This window comes from Theobroma cacao, chromosome 9, assembly GCF_053813885.1.
Source record: "Theobroma cacao isolate CCN51 chromosome 9, ASM5381388v1, whole genome shotgun sequence".
NCBI lineage: Eukaryota > Viridiplantae > Streptophyta > Magnoliopsida > Malvales > Malvaceae > Theobroma > Theobroma cacao.
In genome coordinates this window covers 7,138,722-7,160,831 of record NC_142647.1, presented here as the reverse complement: position 1 = coordinate 7,160,831, position 22,110 = coordinate 7,138,722, and the positions used below count along the sequence as shown (strand labels likewise).

Genomic DNA, 22,110 nt, shown 5'->3' with positions numbered 1-22,110 from the left:
CCATGTAGGGGGGTATTTGTGATCCTACCTCAATCTACCTAAGTGGGTGTTTTTGTTTTCGGGCAGAACCAAAAAGTGGGTTTAATTTCTATTGGCTTAGGACATTTGCCAATATCAGGACCGTTAGATTTGAGTCAAGAGTTATGTATTTCGATGCTTTGATCTAATTGCATCAAATTGAGAAATTGAAAAACTTCTTGAATACAAAAATATTATAAGAGCATATTAAGTGTTGAAATAAAATTTGAGAGCGAATTAAAATAGATTTTAAATTTTATATAAAGTTGTGGGGATTGAAAGGTTTTATTTGACCATGGTGGTGGTGCTGGTGAGGTCATAATTAAACTATTTAAGATAAGGAGGAGGCTTGGTTTTGGTACGTGGAGGGTTTTGCTTATTCTTGTAAGCTTTTCATCTTTGCTTGTTTTACTTGTAGCAGGATGCTTCTTTGGATATATACAACTTTTACTTATAAAAGGGAGAGAGAGCAAAAAAAGAAAGTATGTATGTATAGCAAGCCAAAACATAGTTATTGATGTAGGATAATAGTTTTATTTATTCATTTATTTTTGATTTGGAGAAAAGGATATGAAATCTGGAGATAACAACTTTATTAATTATACTCCAATCATCCCTGTAAATTAAATCAATGCTAATCGTCTCTTAGCTCTACTTAACAGCAGGTTGCAGCAATGGACGGAGCTTGAACATTTCAATGAATCAACAAAACGATGGCCAAGGCACAGAGAACCATGGAAAAGGCAAACACGGTGGGATGTGGACCCGGAGCAGATGATACATCAGCTGTAACATTGAGAGCCACCTTCTGGCCTTGCTCACAGTGAGTATCAACGGTGCAGATGAAATAGTGGAAGCCCTCCCAAGTGATAGGTACCCTTACCCCAGCTTCTCCGATGAGCCTTATTCCTGCACCGCTTTTGTTGCAGCTATCAAAATCAGCCTTATTTGTCACTTGAGCTGCTGTGTGATCCCCAGTCCAGTTGAATACTGAATGAAGAAATTAAGAATTAAGGGTTAGAAAATACTATCAAGCAATCAAGAGACCCGTAATCAACTTCTTTTTTCTTTATGCTCTGAACAAAGAAATGGTAGATAGTTGATGTCCAAAAAGATATATTTAAGGGACACTTACCCGCTACATCTCCAATCTTAAATTCAAATCTGTTCGCCCAGCTCGCATAAAAGTCACTGGAGTTATTGGGAGGAACATCCCAACCATAGTTGTCTCCCACAGTGTAATCAGCTGCAATTGCACCCTCTAGAAATGTCATTGCCACTATCAATAACCCAATCAAGCTCAGGCCCACTCGGTGGTTAGTCATTTTTTGTGTTTCTCAGGTCACCCCTAGGGAGAATCCGCTCGTCTTGTTTCCCTTGAAGAAATTTTATGATTTAGAAAGAAAATGGGAATGAGTAATTCGATAACCATGGTGTCTACATCTTGCATATATATATATATACACACAAAAGCAAGTCCACTAAAAGGCAGTAACTGCATAAGAAACGTGCAGGGAAATTGTTGGTCCAGTCGCATGGCCATGGACTAACCTTACTTAGAAAGTAGAAGTGGAATACGTTCCTTGCTTTGGTAGCTAGCGCCAGAAAAGGACTAAGGCACTAATACTCTTCTGCCTTCAAAATTGACATGGTCCACGGTTTAATTTTCTTTTGTTTCGCATGTTCTATTTGTTGATTTTCGATCATTTTGCACTTCCTGTTTCTACAAGTCACAAAATTATCGATTTCTGTAAACACATGGTATTAACAATTTGATTGGATTTATGTCATTGATAGATCCAGTAAACATTAACATCAGAATGCCTATGCAAACCAATAGCACGAGCTTGTTATATCATAACCACACACACACATATTGACATATAAACAAATTATTGCAGACCAAGCTCTGAATTTGGAATCACAATGTTCAAAGTAACTATATATAGCTGAAAATTAAATCAAAGAGGTTAAACTTAGAATATGAAATTTTAAGAGACTCTAAATGTAGCTTAGGTGAGTGTAATCGCCAGATGGGGGTTGAGTGTTGATAAACAAGACATGTGATATATGACTATATATGACCTGCAAGGGGATCCATGTTTGTCCTCCTCCAAAGGCTACTTCAGGCAGCTATATTACCTAGAAATGGAGGGATTGGTTGTCAAATTGGTATTCTTTTTCAGAAATTTATGGATGGTTTTAACAAAAAGAGGTCTATATACTTTTGGAACGCTGATGTTGCTCTGGTTGATTAATTAGACAAAAAAAAAATTACAGATATGAATGCCAACTAAACTAAGAGTTCAGGAATCTTCACGTTTTATCTAATTGTGGAAATATGATGTGGAGAGTAAAGCAAAATGTTCATAGAATAGCAAATAAAGAAAGAAGAAAAGCAAGTAGAAAATGCAGATAAAGAAACCAGTAATAAAAAAGCGATTAACGGATCAGGAAGAGCAAAGTGAAGGCCGAAAAGAGGCTACGATTAGAAAAATTAGGAGGGGTAGCCGGGTAGGAAATTAATGGCGGCGGCACGGGACAAGGACCGAACAAATGTAGAGTCAAACTGTCACGTCTCAAACCCAAACTTTAGGACTTAACAATCAACGTATACTTAGGGACGAATCTTATAAGCATGTAAGACAATAATATCATATTTAATTAATATAATATCTCTACAATTTTTATAAATTCTGTATTTTATAAAACCTCAAATTTTAAAATATAATATTAAAATACAATCCTTCAAAATATACAAATTTTTGATCTAGTTAACATTTGCTAAATAAACTAAAAATTGATTATTCATGTTAAAGCTTATAATTATTCAAAGACATACGTTAATCTTGCTAATCAAAACTCTCGCCAAGCAAGTGTAACTCCCAAACATGCAAAATGTTGAAATCTGTAAAATGATGAGATTATAGGAATCAGTACAACTACTCAACAAGTAACTGATATCCCTTCAACTGAGTTAAGCATGCTCAAAATATTTAGGTCCAAAATTACTAATACACATATAAGTATCAAAACAAAATTTTGGGTAATCTCATTCAGAAACATATATTTCAATTTTGATTTTCAAATTATAAAAAAAAGTCAATATAATTTCACTTCAGATAACATAGCTAACAAAATTTTTAAACTTTCAGTTAACAGAACAGAACATAATTTTACATTGATTTCATATTTTTATTGATCTCCTGTAACATGCTATGATTACATTTAACATTTGTGGCATAAGTTAGAAATAAAACCACAATTAACCTTAGCAGCACGGGTCAAAATCAAAATCACAATTAACTCCAGTGACATGGGTCAGAACTATATCAGAAACAACTATTGGTTGTACTGAACGGATATCACAAATACCATTATTCTTAAATATACTTGTACTTTTTATTGTTAATTTTGATATAATATCATTTCTTAAATATATTTTTAATGTCATATATTTTATTTTTATTTCTTATTATAATCTTATATATTTTATTTTCATTTCTTTAGTATAATTTTTTATATTATATATTTTATTTTAATTTTTAACCTATATTATATAAATTTTATTTTAATTTCTAATTCTTATATTATATATTTTATTTTAATATTTTTTATTTTAATTATAACATTACAAATTGTTTTTAACAAAGTAATAAAGCTGTAAGGTAAAAATATCTTTAATAACATTGCAAAGTACAATGTAATGTGATTGCATTGATTTTGGACTGCGAGCACATTACATCTCTTAGTTGTAATGTGATTGCATTACAATCTTACATTACGGTGGTCTGTTATAAAACATAATGAAATTTAATTGGATACATTACAAGAAATGTGCTCCTACTTCTCTCATATTATGCCTGTGCTGCAATTACTTTTTGAACAACCTGCTCACTTTTGTTTGTGTACTAGGTTACATCTTTACCAAAGTTAGTCTTCTTATGTCAAAAAGAGTCTTTTTCTAATTCGGATCAAGACTTAGAGTCTGTTTAGCCTAGCTTTTTTTTTTTTTAACTTAAAAGTTATTATTAAGCCATTGTAAAAAATAATAACTTTTAGAATTAAATTAAAACTATTTGATAAACTGTTTAACAAAATAAATTATATAAGTTTTAATTTTGGTTAAAATTATCATGAAGGGCATTCATGCCATCTTCAATCACCTCATAAACTACGATATAATGCTTCAAGTTTATATATAATTTCATATGTTAAAAAAAAAAGAAATAACTCTCAAACTTGTATAATAGCAATAGTATTAGATTTTTATTGATCTAACAAGCAATCGGACCGTAATGCTTCAATTCTCAAAAAAGAAAAGAAAAGAGGAAACTATGTATTTAACATTAAAATCCTTTTTGGTGAAAAAAAGAGAAAATTTTTAAATAGTATCTGAATGCAGTTTTAAATTTTAAATTTTTTTCTCTTAATCTTTGTAAGAATAAAAAAATTCTAAATTTTGATATTCTGTTGTTGAGTTTTTTGTTTTTTTATTAGTTTTTGTAGAGAGAGGTAGAGAAGAGAGAAATCGTGATTTTCGTTGAAAAATGATGATTTGAAAAGAAAGAAGAGGAAAGGATGATTGATTAAGAGAGGGATATTTGTTAAAAACTTAATATATTTTTAAAAGAAGAGAAGAGAAAGCTCTTCTTTGGAGTTTTTCTTTAAATTCTTTTTTTTAAAATTTTGTTTTTAAAAAAAATTATTTTTTTTAAAAACTTCTCAAAAGATCACGTTTGGTTTGCTTTTTATTTTTTTAAACAGACACTTACTATGGCATTCTAGCTTTTGGATCAATAATATTATCATTTTTCAAAAAAAAAAAAAACTAATATGTAAAATGATTCTGAGTAACAAGATATCTCAACCCTTAAACCCCGAACTATAGTCCAAACTCTAACAAGTGCTAATTTTACTATAGAAATATATTTGTATCTATTTATAAATATTTAAAACTGCATTAATTGAGTTTAATCGGATCAAATACCCGATTAATTAAAATCCGTCCAAAGCCATCTCTAATCCAATTTTAGGCAAATGTAATTTCATGTTTTTCTGTTAAAAAAAAAAAGTGATTTTAAATCCGAACCTTGAAGGTCATCTGTCCTGAGGGAATAATTCTCAATAGCTGGGGTTATTTTGAAACAGGGTAGCGATACAAAGCGACGGGCATGCTACGGTATCTGATAGCTTTGAGACCTTTGATCCTCCAATATTTCCAATTTATAAGCTCATTCATTTGGGTTTGGTTTTTAAGTCTTAGCAACTTTACGTTATTGTCATTTTCTATTTTGACTCTTTGAATATTGTCCTTTTCCTTGTTTTAAATTATTTAGCATATTTTCATTTTATTGTTAGTTTATTCATGTGTGTTTAAGTCGTAAAATTAACCCTAGCTAGAATTCGAGTACCAAGTATTAAATCTTGCCTATTGAGAATATATTCCTAAAATATTTCCTCTATCTAGCCACATTAAATTTTGGCAAACCAAAAAAATAAAGATCTTTCTCGTAGATATGCATATATAGATTATACACTCTTTTTCAAATGTTTGATTTACGAAGATGCCAACAAACATACAAAATTTTTGGTAACCTAAATAGGTCCTAATCTTGACCCAATTGATCTCCCCCTCTTTTCCTGTTAGTTTTGGAAAAACAATATCACCTTCCCATGTACGTTCAAAGAATCTGCTTTCTTTTCGTCTAAACTATGCTGGAAGTCTTTGGGCACCCTGTCAAATCCAAACGTCTCATTTGTAACCGGCCATGAGGATTGAGGACCACACAAAAGCAGAGTGGCTTACTAATTGGAGAGGTTGAAAATTTTGTAATCGCATTAACAATTCAATCACAAGTATTCAAGACCTTCATGATTGTCGACTCATATGTCAAAAATATCTCTTTATTGCAATCAAAATCTCAATCTGTATGACAATAAGACATCGAAGAAAAATGAATGCCCTCTCTCACATTAATTCTATTTTACTACTATGTTTAATTAACACATGAACAAAGCTATAATAAAGGACAGGCAAGTAGCGGACAGCCCAGCAACACCTAGAGATGTTGCCGAGTTGCCAGGCGGTGGTGGGGTGGGACCGTTATCTCCGGCGGGAGGTGGGGGAGAGGTGGTGGAGGATGGTGGTGTTGCCGTTGATGGTGGGGGTGAGGTGGTGGAGGATGGTGGTGTTGCCGTTGAAGGTGGGGGTGAGGAAGAGGATGGTGGGGTCGCCGGGGACGTTGGTGGAGAGATGGGTGAAGGGGAGCTAGCTTGGGGAGCTGGAACAGGGGCAGAAGGCTGAGGGGTAGAAGCTGGTGGAGAAGTAGAGGGTTGAGGAGCAGGAGAAGAAGGTTGAGGGGGTGGAGTTGAAGGCTGAGGGGCAGGAGATGAGGCTGCAGCACTAACGTTTATCGCCAATCTTTGACCAGCACTGCAGTGGCCAGGAAAGGCGCAGAGGAAATAGTGATCGCCAGTTTCATTGAGGGTAAAATTTGCAGGACCATTTGATAGTAAAAGAAGAGGAGTTGCAGAGTTGCAAGCATCGAAATTCGCCCTTGTCACTCTAGCCACGTCGTGTGATCCGCTAGTAAAATTAAAAACTGCACAAAAATTCATAGTAACATGTTAAATCACTCCGATTCGATTGAAAAAAGGGGTAAACCAAAAGAAGAAACGAGTATCTGAAACGTTTTCCGTTCGTTTACTTACCAAGAGTGTCACCAACTCTGAAAGTCTTGTTTGCTGCCCATGTGGTGTAAGCCACGGCGCCGCCAGGAGGAATGGCCCAACCTAACGCATCCCCAACAACATAAGCTGTCTGCGCCGACGAGCTCTGCAGCATAGCCGCTATGGCAATTGTTGCAAGAAATACAATGTTCAATCTTCTTCCCATTTTCTTGTGTTCTTAAAATTCAGGTCACCCCTTTTCTCTGTTACTCTGCTTCTGCTTTCCAAGGGAGACAGAGAACTCAAGTGGGAGAGGTTACCATTTTGTTTGCCTCCAATTTATTTATAGGCAAAATGCTTTGCCACTATGATGGAATGCTATTCGTTTGATGGAGGACACGTGTATCGTTTGGTCAACATCATGAAAGCACCGATTTTAATTGCAGAGTGAGAGTGGTGGTGCAATTTTGCCGAGTTTTGGGACTTTTGCCGCGTGAAATCTCTACCAAATCGGACGACTTTCTAAGGTTCACTTGCCAAGTCTTTGTTTGATTTGTAAAGTCTATGAAAGGCTTTGATAGCCAATTAATTGCATGTATTTAAGTTCTATTTAAAGTAAAAGAGCGTATAAAGTTAAATTAGATGAAAAAGAACTAATAAAGAACAGGTTTGGACCATAGATGTACTGAGGATGGTTCTGTATAATTTCCATATAAAAATTGTAACAAAAAAGAAGGAAGATTGAAAGATGTGAACAAGAAATACTTTTTAATGGTAAGCTACAATATTATAAAGGTCTAAAGCCATAGATGATGAAATTATTCAAAATTCTGTTCAAATTGGAATGTTAACGAACTTGAAAATAACATTAATGATCTTATTTTCATACCCATGACTCTATGAGAGAACTTTGTTTTGTTTACAAAATGATATGGTCGTTTTGGTAGGATTGTCGATATGGGGAAAGTTATGTTACCTTTCATTATGCAATCAAATTGATGATTAAAACAATACAAAAAATAAGAACAAAAACTCTGCAAGGAAGTGCCAAAGAAGATGGTCATGAAATTTGGGAGGAAGCTCATCTCTTATCGTGCAAGTATTACTTTCTGGAAAAGTTAGAACTTTGAAAACTTCAAGAAAAGGACTGGTCAATGTGCATGGCTGACTATAAATAATGCTAGAATAGGTTGTGGTTGTGGTACTGACACATGTGATAACATCATAATTAATGAGTTTAATTCATTTTGAGACAAAAAATAAATACTTTCATTATACGATGGCTGAGATTAATGGAGTCAAAAGAGATTACGTGACTCAATTACTATGAAATAAGAAAAGATGATCAAGTTTGTCCATAAGCTTCCACAGAGAGTATAAATATAATATTGCGCAGAACTCAAATTCTAGCAAATCCAAGGATTTTGTACCCAAGTTTACCTAACAATTAAAAATGTTACTTAAATAAAAAAAATTACTACACACGATCATTTTATATTTCCATTTTCCTTCACACCAAATGCAAAAACTTATCATCCAAAAACTGAAATAAGCCAATGTGGGGTTAAATAAAGCCTATGCTTTTACCATTGAGCTTAATCACTTATAAGATTTTAATTCAATTATGTTGTAATAATTTATTCTTGAAACTTAATGAAAAAAATAAGATGTTATTTGATTCGATAAATATTAAAATTTGAAGTTGGTACATATTTGTTTTATACAAATACAGGCAAATATTCCTTTGAAAGTAAGGAAAAGCAAAATTAAGAAAACAATGATAAACTTAAACTAAAAAGGGGCTTAAGCTCTTTCTTATTTCATCGTAAAATTATAAAATTCATGATCGCAGTTATAGCTATATGATCAAGCACTTGTTGTTTTAAGTTAGTCCATGTTTGAGGCACATGTTACAAGTCTTTCTTAAGCCCATTTATTTGTTACGCCTAGTTTGTGAAGTCCAATCGGGGAAAGAAATTGGGCTTAATGAAAAATCAAAATTAAGCTCCAGCCCATGTTTTATAAGTTAATTTTCTTTTCCTTTTTTGTTTAACTTATATATTAAGTTTCTAAGTTAATTAGAGTTACTGACGGTTGATTTGGTATGGATGGGTTTATATTACTAACCATATGTTTTTGAAAAATTATGAGACCATTTTTTTAATGGATGTAAAAAAAAAATTCACTTTTTATGATAATTATAATATAATTTTAAGTTCTTAAAAGATAAAAAAAAATTAAATCGACATCTTGATAAATTAATGACATATAATATTGTATAAAAGTATGAAATAATGACAAGGAGAAGGCACTCAATTCCTCTCCCCAAACATCCAAATACGGAGCGAAAACCAAATAAAATGAATGTTACCTCGGAGTACAAGTATGCAATGTAATGATAACATAGTCCTAAAGACAAACAATAAATGTAGTGACATATTTACGTACTAATGTATGTTAAAAGAATGCCATGGCTAGAGAAAAGAGGGTGATGAAGAAGCCGCTTATGAGAGGAGACGGGGCTGAGCTAACTAGAGAAGGAGGCGGCGCAGCAGAGGGACCTTCAGAAACAGGATTTGAGCCACTGGATGGAGGCTCTGTGGAGCTTGATGGTGGATTTGAAGTGCTAGTAATGGCTGTGACATTAATGGCTAGCTTCTGACCCAAGTCGCAGTGGCGTGCGTAAGTGCTAGTGAAGAAATGCTCACCGGTGGTGGTGAGGCTGATATTAGCAGGACTAGTGGTTAAAACCGTGATGGTGTTGTTAGTATCACAGGTTTCATAGGCTTCTTTGGTCACAACAGCCACGTCTTGTGTTCCATTGATGAAATTGAATACTGCAAAAAAAAAAAAAAACAAAAATTTAAAGATAGCATTAGATGAGTATTTCTCTTTTGACATTTAGTATTTAAATTTTTATTCCTTTCTTTTTTTTAAGAAACAAAACTGTAAATAGCTAAAACATCAACCTAAACCTTACTTTTTCATATCAATACTTTAGATTGCTAATTCTATGGATCGTGGCTATGAAGGTCCAAGTGTTACCTAAAGTATCTCCCAGAAGGAAAGTCTTGTTGAAAGCCCAAGTCTCATACGCAAGGGGACCAGCAGGAGGGACAAGCCAACCCAAGTCATCACCAACGGTGTAGGTAATTGGCCCTCGTGGAGGAGGAGGAACAGAGCTAGGCCGAGGTCCAGGGGCAGGAACATTGATGGCTAACTTCTGCCCTAAGGAGCAGCGTTGGTCCATAGTACCTATGAAATAGTACTCGCGAATTGAGTCAAGGGTGAAGTTCGCCGGACCAGTTGTTTTAAGGGAAATGGGATTCGTTGAGTTGCACGTTTCATAGGCTTCCCTGGTGACCATGGCCACATCTTGCTCTCCAGTAGTGAAGTTGAAAACTGAAAATACAAGCAAAACTTGCTTCATAAGACCCAAGTTCAGGTTGCAAAAGCTTGAAATCTCTTAAAATGAAACGCCATCTTTTTGTAACAAGGATTTTAAATTTTCATTTCTGATCTTCTTTCTCTTCACTCAAACAGAAAACAAAAAAGAGCAAGACTTGTTCACATACCAAGGACATCGCCAACAGTGAAAGTTTGCATGGCAGCCCAAGTAGAGTAAGCAATGGGCCCACCGGGAGGGACCAGCCAACCCAACTCGTCACCAACCACATGCGTTGTCTGTGCAGCGGTGGCTTGCAATATGGCCAATAAAGCTATGACCAAAATCGCTAAGCTAGAACTCCTAGCCATATCTTTTGTCAAGGAGTTGTTTTGGGTTTTGTATCTTCTGAGAATTTGAGATCCGAGTGGTTGATTTGTGTCTTTATGACTTTTTATAGAGATCACGAAAATAGTTTAACCAATTTTTAGTATGTGATTGGTTGAAAAAATTGATCTCTACCAATTTTTCTTTCTACTCTTATTTTAGTATCATTGGTCAGCTGAATTGGATTCTAGAACGAAAGAAAAATAGACGATTACTTCTATAATGAATTCAGCAACTTGGGTGATGGGGACAGATATAGAAACACAAACCCAAAGCACCAGAGATGAAGATTTGCAAAAATCCCGTCAGTTTTTCTTCTTTTGTTTCTACGAATTTTCGATTTCCATTTCTAGAAGATTGATTTTTCTATAATTATTTTTACGTGTTTTGTTAATTTCTACATTTCAGTATTCCACCATGCTTAGAGTAGTATTCATTTGCCCCCGTACATGGAGTAATTTTTAAGACTTGAGAGTAATTAGTCAAAAGTCTTCGTTTTTTTGTTATATTTGTCTAATTCTTAACGGATTCATTGGGGAAAGAAAGGGAAATATAATTCTTTGAGTTATTGCCCTGAACTTACGTTATAGACTTTCGAGAATTTTTTTTTTTTAATGTTAGTCCAATTCTATACCTAGTAGTCAAAAGTTCTGTTAAACTTTTACCGATTAAACCAACATGCATCTTCCAGCCAGAAATACAATTGTTTATAAACATGAAGTTTCCATTCTTGTTCTTTCTCATATAAGATCATGATTTCATTATTTTTATTTGATAGTGCACGTATTTCATGATTCGAATCTTCCTTTAGCAGGAGATTAGAAAGTTAAACCTCAAATATTTTATTTATGATGTGTATTCTCGATCCAGATATCAAATATATGTAAAATTGGAGAGTTTTAATAGGTATTCACTTTTAATTCACAAAAATAATAAAGTAAGCTTGAAAGCTACACCTTGATCAAATATATTAGTCACGACACTTACTCTTTTCAACGTTTTCTCTCAAGCATAATAAAAACAGTCAGTGTCATTTCAAGTAACTACTATTGTTTTGTTTTCTCTCCATTTACTTTTCTTTTTAACTATTCATTTGTATAGACCAGAGGCGGAGAGAGATGGATCTAGGAGGGACCTTGTCCCCCAAAATTTCAAAAATTTATAATCTTGTCTTTATTTTAAAATTTTATCTTTATTTTTTCAAAAATTTTTTAATTTCATTCCTTCAAATATTGAATTTTTTATTTTTATCTCTTCAAGCTTAAAATCTTGGTACCACTAGCTATTTAACATGCATGACCGTGCAGTATGCTATTGTTCATCGTTGAAAATTAAGGCTTAGATCGAAGCGCTGATGTTCAAGAGGTTTGGTAGATGTGCTTTGGTGCTTCAAATCTTGATTTCAGGGGGCATGATAGACAAATACTCACAAGATTTGAGTCAGGCAAATAATTGTCAAGGCACAAGATTTGTTCCAGTGACACATCTGTTTTTCACCATTGTATATTCCGTAATGGTGTTGCAAATGCAATCTATCTATCTAGGTAGACCTCTCTTCATATCTCATATTGGTTCCTATAAGAGGGGTTCTTGTGATAAGAAGAAAAAGAAGCATTGCAAACAAGTAAGGAATGTATCGGAGGTGACGGAGAGGAAGATTAGAGCAATTTTTGAAGTACCAAATGTTGTGGTAGGTGAAAGAGGATAAAAAAAGAATTGGTGTTTTAAATGAGAATAAGTTAATGAGAAAAACTTTGAGTGAAAGTCGGATAATTCTGAAAGTGAAGGAGAAAAGTTTCCCTTATTTGAATTATAAAAGCTTTATATATAGTGTCAGAAATAACGGTTACAAGAAAAGGTTTTAACATACGTAATGAATGACACTATTGTGGAGAAATTTAATATTAGGTAACCATTACTGAAAATTAATATTGAATAACTATTAGAAACTTATTATGTGACTATTGAAGTAATTATATTTAATGAGACTTGTTCTTGAGTAGGGGATGATAGAGAAAAGTTGTACATGAATAGGTACAGGGGAAGAAGCTGTACAAAAATAGGTACAAGAGAAGAAAGTGCATGTGAACAGGTATACGAGAATAAGTTAAGAGGGTGAAATACTTGTACTTCAAGAAAAGGTTAAGAGGAAGACCTCTTAACTACCTCCATATCTAAACCACCAAGCCAAACTCTCCGAAACATCCCAAGATGAAAGTAATCCATGAACCCTGTCACTTATTCCGAGTTACTTTCACTGTCACTCAAGTGAAGTGGTTATTCTATTCGAAATAGCTGTTTTACTTGTATTAGTTGTTCCATATAGAGTAGTGCTTTACTTATTCTAATTGTTTTGCCTTAAGTAGTACTCCACTTATTCTAATTGTTTTGCGTGAAGTAACGCTTCACTTGTTCTAATTATTCTGCATGAAGTAGCACTCCGCTTGTTCAGGTTATTCTTTGTACAATATTATGTTATAACATAATTTTTTAGAGTAACAGTATTAACCAAAATCAAGTATCTACAGTTCCTCAAGATTGCCCTGAATACGTACCTTTTAAGCAAGCATAACCCACGAGCTATATTAATGTCCCATACTATGGCAATTTGATCTTTTGATGATCTCCTTGTGAACTATATATTAATTTAAATTAGTATGCAATGATTTGTCATTTAGTTAAATTAATTTGTATTATTTTTTATATTTTTAAATGAAAAATTTATGTATCAACTATTTATTCAAATATTTAAATACAGATTAGTTTATATTTTAAAATTTTATAAATTATATAAAATTATAAGTGAAATTTAAAATAGGGAAACACGACGACACGACACCAACAAAGTCATAGCCTTACTAAGTGGACCATGGACATCCATTTTGGGCTTCAAAATTAGTATAAATTTGTTTTGCCCGACCCGTTGTCAGCAAAGATGGGCTGTTTTATATAGTTTCCCCATTAAAGATTTGAACAGAAGCACTAGTTGCATCTGACTTGTTAGTTCATACTTGGATTTATTCGAGCCAGAGAAAAGGAAAAGGATTGACAGTAATCATCCTAGTTTACCACATGCTGAAATGAGATGCCTTTAAAATTCCTTCAGTTCTCAAGTAAAAGGTGGTTGTTAAACATATTTGGACTAATTTCTTCCACACTTTTAACGAAAGCTCCTATATATCTTCGCAGAAAAATTAACTGTAGCGGTTTTATTGCTTCCCCTGGAATGCATTAACCACGAAAATGGGTAAGCTTCATATGAAATAGAGGTTTCTAGGATGATAAGCTTTTGTAAGTCAGCGTGGGAGAGTCCTTGAGAATGAAACTGTTTAGTTCACATGCAATGGCGGGGTAGGTAAGAAAGAGTTTTTGAAGTACTAACCGTGTCAGTCTGCAGTGTCACCGGCTAAGTCAAATGCTTAACGTCCATGAAAAAGTTTAATATCTTAGGTGAAATGTAATCACTATCCCACCAACATAGGCAGGGTCAATGAGAGTTAAGGGACAAAACTAAAATCATATCCAAATAATTTGTTCAGGATCTACTGAATATATGCTTAACAGATGTCAATTAAGCTTACTAACTTTTGTACTAGCTAGTTCAACTGTAACAGCCTCTTACCCCTTTCTTATGTAATCAGAATGTTAGGTTGTCCGTGCTTATCTAAATAGTGAAGTTTGGTAGAAAAATTATGTTTAGAAGCTGAACTAAAATTGAAAAGCTGTCTATTATTTTCCTCGGCGTTCTTTAAGGATATCAATTGATTTTAGATATGAACATACCTGACAAGCAAAGGCAAAGAATGGTGTGTTCAGGTTTAAAGCAGAAATGAATTGAACTGATGGAGGTGTAGAGTAGCCAGACTGGACGGTAGAATTTGAAGACACAGGAACATATTTTCTTCAGTCAATTTCATCATGTTCAAGCCTGGAATTTAAAGAACATTTGGAGTTTTGGACACTCTTTACGCAGTCTAGTTCAATAGTATAGTGAAAGCTCACCTGCTAAAACAAAGAAAATTTTTTTGGCAGGTCCCCATCCGTCATAGCAGCAGCTGGACCTCGATAAAATAATTAAAGCTTATGGGGAAGACAGCTTCATACACCATCAAATTGGGGATAGAAGGAATGCTTTCCTACCGTGGGATAAGTGTCATCAAAATGGGTCACTTCTCTCTACGTTCAACAAAAGAAGTTTATTCGATCAAGGCCTTAATGAAAATGCAAAAAGCAGCAGATGTAATCTAAGATGGGAGTCTGCTATTTGCCACTAGCAAGATCAACTGATTTTGTAACTATTCATAGTAAAGTAGGTGGCATAGCTTCAAAAATATGGAAAACTAAGCACCTTTGAAACTTGGACATTAACAACCTAAAGTGGATAGGCACAGGCTCATTTGATTTGAGCTTCATGTGCCTCAACAGTCTAGAGATAGAGATGGCAATTAGGCAAGTCGAGTCATTTTGGATCAAAAGAATTTTGAATCATTTTAATTTTGATTATTTGGATCATTTCGAATTCAAATAATGTTATATCAATTTTTTAATTCGATTTAAATTTAAATCATGTGGAACATTTTCAACAATAATGAATGTGAGACATAATTTCACATTGAAAATAGAGAACATACAAGAATCACTTAGATAAAAAATAGAATAAATTCATAATAGTTGAACTAAGGTGGGTTAAAATGCTAGATGGACCATGAGTAGGTTTTTCAATCTTTGATAGATTTTAAAATTAATTAAATTAATAATATTTAATTAATATATTATAAAGATACTTGATATTTGGTATCTACAAATAATTAAATAATAAAATTATATTTAAAAATAATTACTATTTAAATATCAATAAAAATGTTTGTACAATCAATAATTATGATTGTTGAATTTTATTGTATTTTTGCAGTTTCCTAAAATCTTAAAATCAAAGACATTAATTCATGCCTTGAAATCTTTTTCATTATTTTCTAATTCCATGCTCTAAAAGATCAAACATATTTGACTTGATTTTTTCTAATCAAATCAAATTATCTCGATTTTGGATTTGAATGAATCAGTCAAAATTTTTCATTCAAATTAACTTTGTCAGCTCTACTCAACATTATGTTATAGCTAGGATGGCTAATCTGGACCAAGCTCCACACCTTAAGCAGGTTACAGAGTTGCATCTCTATGGCTAGCAGTAAATGCATTTTTTAATTCAAGAAGATTAGATTTAGAGTTTAGACCAGGGATCATTTTAGAGAAAGAGAGATTATTCTTAATGAATGATTAAATTTTTATTAAATTCATAGTATATCTTGATATCTAAGATTTATATTATATATGATTAGAAGTAACATTTATAGAGATTGTAATTTTCATAAACTGATAAAAAATAAAATTTTGAAAAGAGAGCCAACAAGTTGAATGTAACGTATTTTTTTTTTAAAGTTTTGGTATATTACTAATAAAATCATCAATCAGTAATACTTGCTTCATTGAAACTTCTATTCTATATAACTGATAATAATATTAGTAAATAGATAACAAGTAATAATGAATATGTAATTTTTTCATATGAAACTTATGACTCATAATTACATTTATAAGTAGTTTGGATTGATTTTTTTATATGAGACTTGTAATTCTTTTTGTTATTTATAAGTGTTTGTCATTAATTATGGAAATAAATGTCTTTTTATAATTTAAAAATTACTTATAAATACATAAAAGAACTTGATTGATTATTACATTGACGCAATGATTTTTAATATTGTAATTCTTTGGTAAGTAAAATAATATTCTACACAAGAAATTGTGCTTGAATATCTAAAATTAAGTTGAAATAAACTTCATTCTTTCTTATTTCTTAATGCTTTGTATCTTTTTTTCGGAATGCGCCTATAAACTAATATTCCTAATTAGTGGTTAGAAAATTAAGTTTCAAACTTTATATATTTTAAATAATAGATTGTGTGTGTTAATGAATTATAAAATTTTGACTGATATTCTAAATGCATAACTAACTGAGTATTTATTGGTTGCTAAAAGGATACGTGTCAAAACTCATGTGAGTTTTCTCCTTTTATTTTCATGATCTCAAAATTTATTAATTAAATTTTAATTGGTTATTGGTTTATTGTTTTTATAAGAGAAATTTATTTATTTAACTTTTGTATTTTTCATGAAAATAAATCTTTTTTTTTTACTTACAAACGATAATTAATTAGAAACGGATCAAATTATGATCCACAAACTCATTATTTTTATTTTTATTATAATTATGATACGTATTGAATCATCCACCAAGAATGCAAGATTAAAAAACTAATTTATCTAAAAATGTCGGGTGGACTTGAGGGTTTGAATGGGCCTTCAGGCCCATAAACTTCTTTATTTGTCAATTGATCCCTAGGGACATAAAAAGCTAGAATGACGTTCTGTTGACATCATTGTGACGATTTGCTGTTTGCTTTAATTTCTCCTTTAAAAGGAAGGAAGAACATCTTGCGGACCTTACCTAAGAATCCGCGTTTTCAACTCAAAATATATACAATATTTCAGCACCTTTTATCATCTGAAGGTAAAAGAAAAAAGAGTAAATTAACACAACCACGTACGTAACGCCTTAGAATTTTGACAAAGAATTCTTTTACTTTGTGCATAATGAATCTTCTAGTAGAAAAAAAAAAAAAGGGGTAGATACATGATTAGAAAGACTTTGCATTATCGATCTTCTACTGTAATTAGTCTGTTGCTGCCCTTTTTATACCTCATTTTTCACAGTATGTTTTGAGTTAACTACTATCCACTGTTTTTGCTGGAAACTCACTTTAGCCACCTTCACCTGATTTCCCTCTATGGGTATGTAGCTCTCATTGGGTTGGATTTTGGTAGCATAAAGAACAACAACAACTAAACTAGCAAAGCAACTTTAAGTTTGAGTTTTTGCCTGCTCCCCATTTTCGATGAAGCCTACACCAGTGCTGTTATCATTAATCAATTAACCTGGCGTGCTGGACGTGGACTCTGTCATTTCTCTACCACCTTCAAATTATTTTTTTTTAAAAGAATAGACATTGCCTTGTGATTCTCTTATCCTGTCGGACAACTTTTGTAAAGCTATTTTGCCACTGATAAAATATAAATCAAAGGAAGCTTGAAAGCACCTTCCCCAGGACGGCCAATTCGGCCTAGGGGCATACCAGGGAACTCCTCCATGTCAAAGGAAAAGCAAGACTAAGAATGTAAATATCGTATAAGATATATTTGGTACTTGTACAGGGATGAAGAAGCCAAGTTTGCTTTTGCCATTGCAAAGTCAAATACCTAATAACTATTCATTCATCATGGTTCAAATTAGCATCCTATTCCACATATGCCATGCACCATTAGTTAAGGTGTTGAAAAAAGTGGAGAACTCTAGGTAAGTACCTCCTGCAACTACTAGCCAAGTCATTCATACGGAGTGGATGATATAGCCAAAGGTTAAAAGTCTAGATACGCGTAGCAAAGGGTTTCAGTTCAAAGCAACTTAAAATCGGAAAATTAATTTATGCAATCAAGATAAGGTTAGGTTATTAGCTGGTGGCCATCTCCATTTGTTCAATTAGGCCATGTGTGTCATTGGTCAATATAAAACTGAAGAGAAATTATTAAAATCTTAATGATAATGTAGATTTTAGAAAAGCCGGATATGCCACTTGTCACCCAAACATCGGAACCACCCTATTTTTGTCTTTATCTTTTGTTGAAACCCTAAAAAAGATCATACTGTTTATTTGCAAACTAGAGTAAAAGAATCGCGAAATCCAGTGGTCGTGAAACAACACTAACAGATAATAAGACACTATAGTTCGGAGCAAGGCCCTGATTAGATCAATCTATAAAAATGAATCAAGTTTTATTCAAGCACAAAATATCACTCCATGAGATCAATATCTATATAATAAAATGAATGAAGTCTCTCTGGAATACACTACAAAGTCTGACCTGACATATATAATAACACATAGAAATAGGCAATGGAGGTTAACATATTTAGCATAATAAAACCAGAGCAATGGACATCAAGACAAGAGAGAGGGCGGCAACAAGGGATGAAGCTGAGCTGGGAGGACTGGAAGTGCCGGAGGGGGTGGTGGGGCTTGATCCAGGTGTGGAAGCAGTGGTGCTATTTTGGACTTCGACCTTGAGCTTTTGGCCGCTAGCACAGTGATTAGAGAAGGTGCAGATGAAGTAGTGCTCACCAGTCGTGTTAAGTCTAATTCTTGCCGGTCCGGTAGTCTCAGTGAAGATGGCATTGGTAGTGGTGCAGGCGTCGTAAGCAGTTTCTGTCACCCCGGCAACATCATGGATCCCGGTAGTAAAGTCGAACACTGCAAAAAAAGGAACAGTCAATTAGTCACAAAAACTTATGCATATACAAACTCCAGAACTTCTCTGTCCAGGCATAATTCTCCGAAGAAACCAAAGCAGAAGCATCTATGTAGCTGATCAAGTTCCTATTTCAATTCAAAGACTTAATTAAGGTGGATTTTGAGCTGAGAAACTCACCTAGAATATCACCAACCACGAAGTTTGTATCGTCAGTCCAGTTATCATAGAAATCAGTATTAGGTGGGATTCTCCAACCCGTGGAGTTTCCTACAGTGTAAGTTGCAGCATACGTGCTCTGCAACACAACTGCAGCCAAAACTACAAAAAGTGCTGCGATGCTGATTTGCCTAGCCATTTTTCTTTCCGTATTTGATGTGTTCTCTCTTACAGTCGCCCCTAGATCTCTGTCTCTCTCCGCTTCTGTAGTGTGTGCTTTGTATATCTTTCTCTTCCCTCTGCAAGAGTATATATAGTGGAGAGTGAAAACTTTCTTGGAAGTTGTTGAAGAAGCTTTGAGTGAATTAATTAGGAGCCATGTGTGAATAATCACTACATTGTTTAGTGATTTACCGTTGTGGGGGCAGTTGTTGAATGCCATCCACATCCACAAACCGAGTCAATGCAGAGAAGTGGTCCATATTCACATGCTTACAATTTTTTTTTAAGAAAAAGAAAAGTATCTGCTAAAGTGTGGAAACATCGCCACCGTCCTTTGATGTTTGAACTTTCAACCCGGGAAGCGAATTGGATGACGTTGAACATCTTGACCGCTGACTGTTTCCTGCACATTTCCTTTATAGCACCGCGACATGGGTTTAAAGATAGAAATCATGCTTTTACAATTGGCCAAAACCAAGTCTATCAATAGATTGGATTCCCATTTCTTTCCAAGTAACATTTTCTTAGGGGTTAAAGAAGAAATTTGAGTTTCATCAGTTTCCTTAACTTTAAAGCCGATCAACAAAGCCTTATGAGGTTCTAATTCAATCTTATCAGTAGTTTTCCCCACCTTCTCATTTCCAGCAATCTTAAAGTGCCTTAGATGCTTGGCTCCATGGATTGGTTGGAGCTCTAATATTCCTCGAAGAAACAGAAATCAAAGTATCAACTCCATTGCACTGCCGAGAATATGTCAATGGGGCCTCTAGGACATTTGCTCTTTTGATATTTTGATTTTAAGGATATATGTTTGCAAGCTGTACGTTTTTTACTTCCAATTGCTTCTCTCGTTTTCCATTATTTATTTTTAAATCATTCGACTTAAAAAAATTACTAATTAATATTTAGTAGGCCATGGAATGACGAATTTCGTTATATTTTATATTAAGAGACGTTGCTTATGTAAACAGAACAGAGATTTCTCCGAAGACAAATCCTCCTAAATGACTTAAACATGTGGGAAAAGAAAAAAACAGCCCCTTAAGCTCTTATCTATTACTTATTATGCACTTAATCATGCTGATGAAATGAGACCCAAATTTTCAGTACAATTATTTTAGAGATTGCCTGGTATCCTTTTATATTGAATTTAATAACAATTGAGTATGCTGAATTTGGACGTTGTCAAATTCCTTTGAACCGGAGGCGGTCGGCCTTGCAATTTAGAATTATTGATCTAATTAGACTCTTGCTACGATTTCAAGGGCTTCCCACTCTTTTCATCATAATTGCAATATTTTAATTTATTGAAAGGGTATCAACTATCGAACTAATTTTAGAAAATCTTCCACTTCCCTTCTGAAATAAAGTAAAAATAAAGTTAGGATCTGCTTTTCTTTTTGTAGACCAGTAGGCATGCAACATTAGTAAACAAAAGCAGTCCATTATAAAATACTCGTGCAATATTAAAAGATTGTCTAAACTATGATGATGTGTATTGGCCTATTTTCATTCGTATCTGAAGATATTTAATTAATGAATGAATGGCTTGAAAAATTGGCAATTTCTACTTTGACAAGTTGCTAGGAAAGTAACATGGACGACTTTCAATGGCCAATATAATCAATTGCCTAAGCTTCTATTTCAGCTTTTCTGTTTTTTCTTCTAACCATTTCTTTGGCCGTCGCTGCGACATATTTTTTATTTTGTCTGAATTTATATTGCAACAACTGCTAAATGCAAATTCAGGCCCAGATGGAGGGTTCCATCCGCACCGACACTGTCCTTTCAAGGGTCGTTGGGCTGTCCCATTACATTATGCATCAGCGTCGTATCTCGCTTTTATTACTTTTAATAGTATTAAATTTAATTTTGTACTTATATGATAGGAAATGAAAAGCTTTGAAGTTTGAACATGATGGTAGTTTCCTTTTGGAGCTTCCAGCCTTTTCTAAATTATATGACATCATTGGCATGTCAGTCTGAAATTTGGCAAAATCTAAACCTGTTTGACATTAAGGCTTGCTTCATTGATACGGTTTTGTTCTTCTTTTTATTATTAAGTTATCTGTACAAGTAAAATTATTTAATCATTTGATTTAATAAGTATATGCATTTTTTTAATAAAAAATTAAAGAAAAAAAAATCGAGGTCAGACTAAAAGGAAAAAGACGTTAATATAGTTGTAACTTTTTAGCTAACGAGGGGCTTGTAGTTCATATGGACCCTCCGGCTTCTGGTAGCAAAGGAAAAGAAAGTCCATAGATAAAGCCCACTACCCCAAAGATTAGCCTCCATTGCTGTTTAAAGTCTAATTCAATAGGTTAGATTAGAATTTTTTTTCTCTTTCATTTTTCTGTATAGAACTTCAATAGGTTGGGGACATACCCTTTTCTCTCTTCTTTTTGTTGATTTTTAATCTTTACAGTTTTATAAATAAATTTATCGAAATCTTAGCATCATTGATCTAAAATGTTAAATGATGTCGGTGAAAATGAAAGTTTAAGATCAATATTACATTTTGGCTAAAGGCATGCTAGTTCATTAATCTTCCATTGCTGCCATAAGGCTAGCTAAAGTTAAGATCAATATATACTTCTCTTCTGTTTTCGTTGATTTCCCAAGTCTTCCCAACTATATTTTGTTGGTTTTTATTTTTACAGTTTTTATTACATTGAGTTTGATTGAAATTATATAATGCAATAATATATATTTATTTATTCTCTATGCTGTCAAGAGCCAAAAATGGAAGAGACATGTGAGAGAGTTCATTGGTTTTCCAGATAAATACCAAACAAAGCCTTCATTCTTTTAAAAGAAAATAATCATGAAAATATCTGTTTAAAACCCTTTAATTGTACACTGTCACTTCCTTAAATTTGATGCATAAACAATAAGAAATT

The 22,110-nt window shown here is 33.4% G+C and overlaps 3 protein-coding genes and 1 long non-coding RNA gene across 4 annotated transcripts; 1 reads left to right on the top strand and 3 right to left on the bottom strand.

Annotated features, from left to right (window-relative positions):
• Window positions 1–538: 538 nt before the first annotated feature.
• LOC18588786 (uncharacterized) lies at window positions 539–7,021 on the bottom strand. Its single transcript, XM_007013426.3, has 4 exons — window positions 6,733–7,021; window positions 6,025–6,623; window positions 1,154–1,355; window positions 539–1,008 (listed from the first exon to the last, which is right to left on the bottom strand). Exons 1-4 carry the CDS (start codon window positions 6,914–6,916, stop codon window positions 713–715), a joined length of 1,281 nt encoding a protein of 426 aa, XP_007013488.3. The 5' UTR covers window positions 6,917–7,021; the 3' UTR covers window positions 539–712.
• Window positions 7,022–8,940: 1,919 nt separating this feature from the next.
• Window positions 8,941–10,522, bottom strand: LOC18588785 (blue copper protein-like). Its single transcript, XM_007013425.3, has 3 exons — window positions 10,266–10,522; window positions 9,736–10,092; window positions 8,941–9,527 (listed from the first exon to the last, which is right to left on the bottom strand). Exons 1-3 carry the CDS (start codon window positions 10,444–10,446, stop codon window positions 9,148–9,150), a joined length of 918 nt encoding a protein of 305 aa, XP_007013487.3. The 5' UTR covers window positions 10,447–10,522; the 3' UTR covers window positions 8,941–9,147.
• Window positions 10,001–10,880, top strand: LOC148760662 (uncharacterized). The gene is made up of 2 exons (XR_016028232.1): window positions 10,001–10,135; window positions 10,234–10,880. It is a non-coding gene; the product is annotated as an uncharacterized LOC148760662 (long non-coding RNA).
• Window positions 10,881–18,334: 7,454 nt separating this feature from the next.
• Window positions 18,335–19,338, bottom strand: LOC18588784 (umecyanin-like). The gene is made up of 2 exons (XM_007013424.3): window positions 19,007–19,338; window positions 18,335–18,828 (listed from the first exon to the last, which is right to left on the bottom strand). The coding sequence occupies exons 1-2, from the start codon at window positions 19,182–19,184 to the stop codon at window positions 18,491–18,493; spliced, it is 516 nt and encodes a 171-aa protein (XP_007013486.3). The 5' UTR covers window positions 19,185–19,338; the 3' UTR covers window positions 18,335–18,490.
• Between the last annotated feature and the right edge of the window lie 2,772 nt (window positions 19,339–22,110).

What these genes read in the sequence shown, in the direction of transcription:
- LOC18588786 (XM_007013426.3), bottom strand. Translation starts at nt 6,916, where the DNA reads ATGGGAAGAAGATTGAACATTGTATTTCTTGCAACAATTGCCATAGCG. An exon ending in TTATAGCTTTGTTCATGTGT is followed by an intron (nt 1,356 to 6,024) that starts TAATTAAACATA and finishes GGGGTGACCTGA; the next exon opens with GAAACACAAAAAATGACTAA. An exon ending in TAAGATTGGAGATGTAGCGG is followed by an intron (nt 1,009 to 1,153) that starts GTAAGTGTCCCT and finishes TTCTTCATTCAG; the next exon opens with TATTCAACTGGACTGGGGAT.
- LOC18588785 (XM_007013425.3), bottom strand. Translation starts at nt 10,446, where the DNA reads ATGGCTAGGAGTTCTAGCTTAGCGATTTTGGTCATAGCTTTATTGGCC. An exon ending in CACTGTTGGCGATGTCCTTG is followed by an intron (nt 10,093 to 10,265) that starts GTATGTGAACAA and finishes TTGTATTTTCAG; the next exon opens with TTTTCAACTTCACTACTGGA. An exon ending in CCTTCTGGGAGATACTTTAG is followed by an intron (nt 9,528 to 9,735) that starts GTAACACTTGGA and finishes TTTTTTTTGCAG; the next exon opens with TATTCAATTTCATCAATGGA.
- LOC18588784 (XM_007013424.3), bottom strand. Translation starts at nt 19,184, where the DNA reads ATGGCTAGGCAAATCAGCATCGCAGCACTTTTTGTAGTTTTGGCTGCA. An exon ending in CGTGGTTGGTGATATTCTAG is followed by an intron (nt 18,829 to 19,006) that starts GTGAGTTTCTCA and finishes CTTTTTTTGCAG; the next exon opens with TGTTCGACTTTACTACCGGG.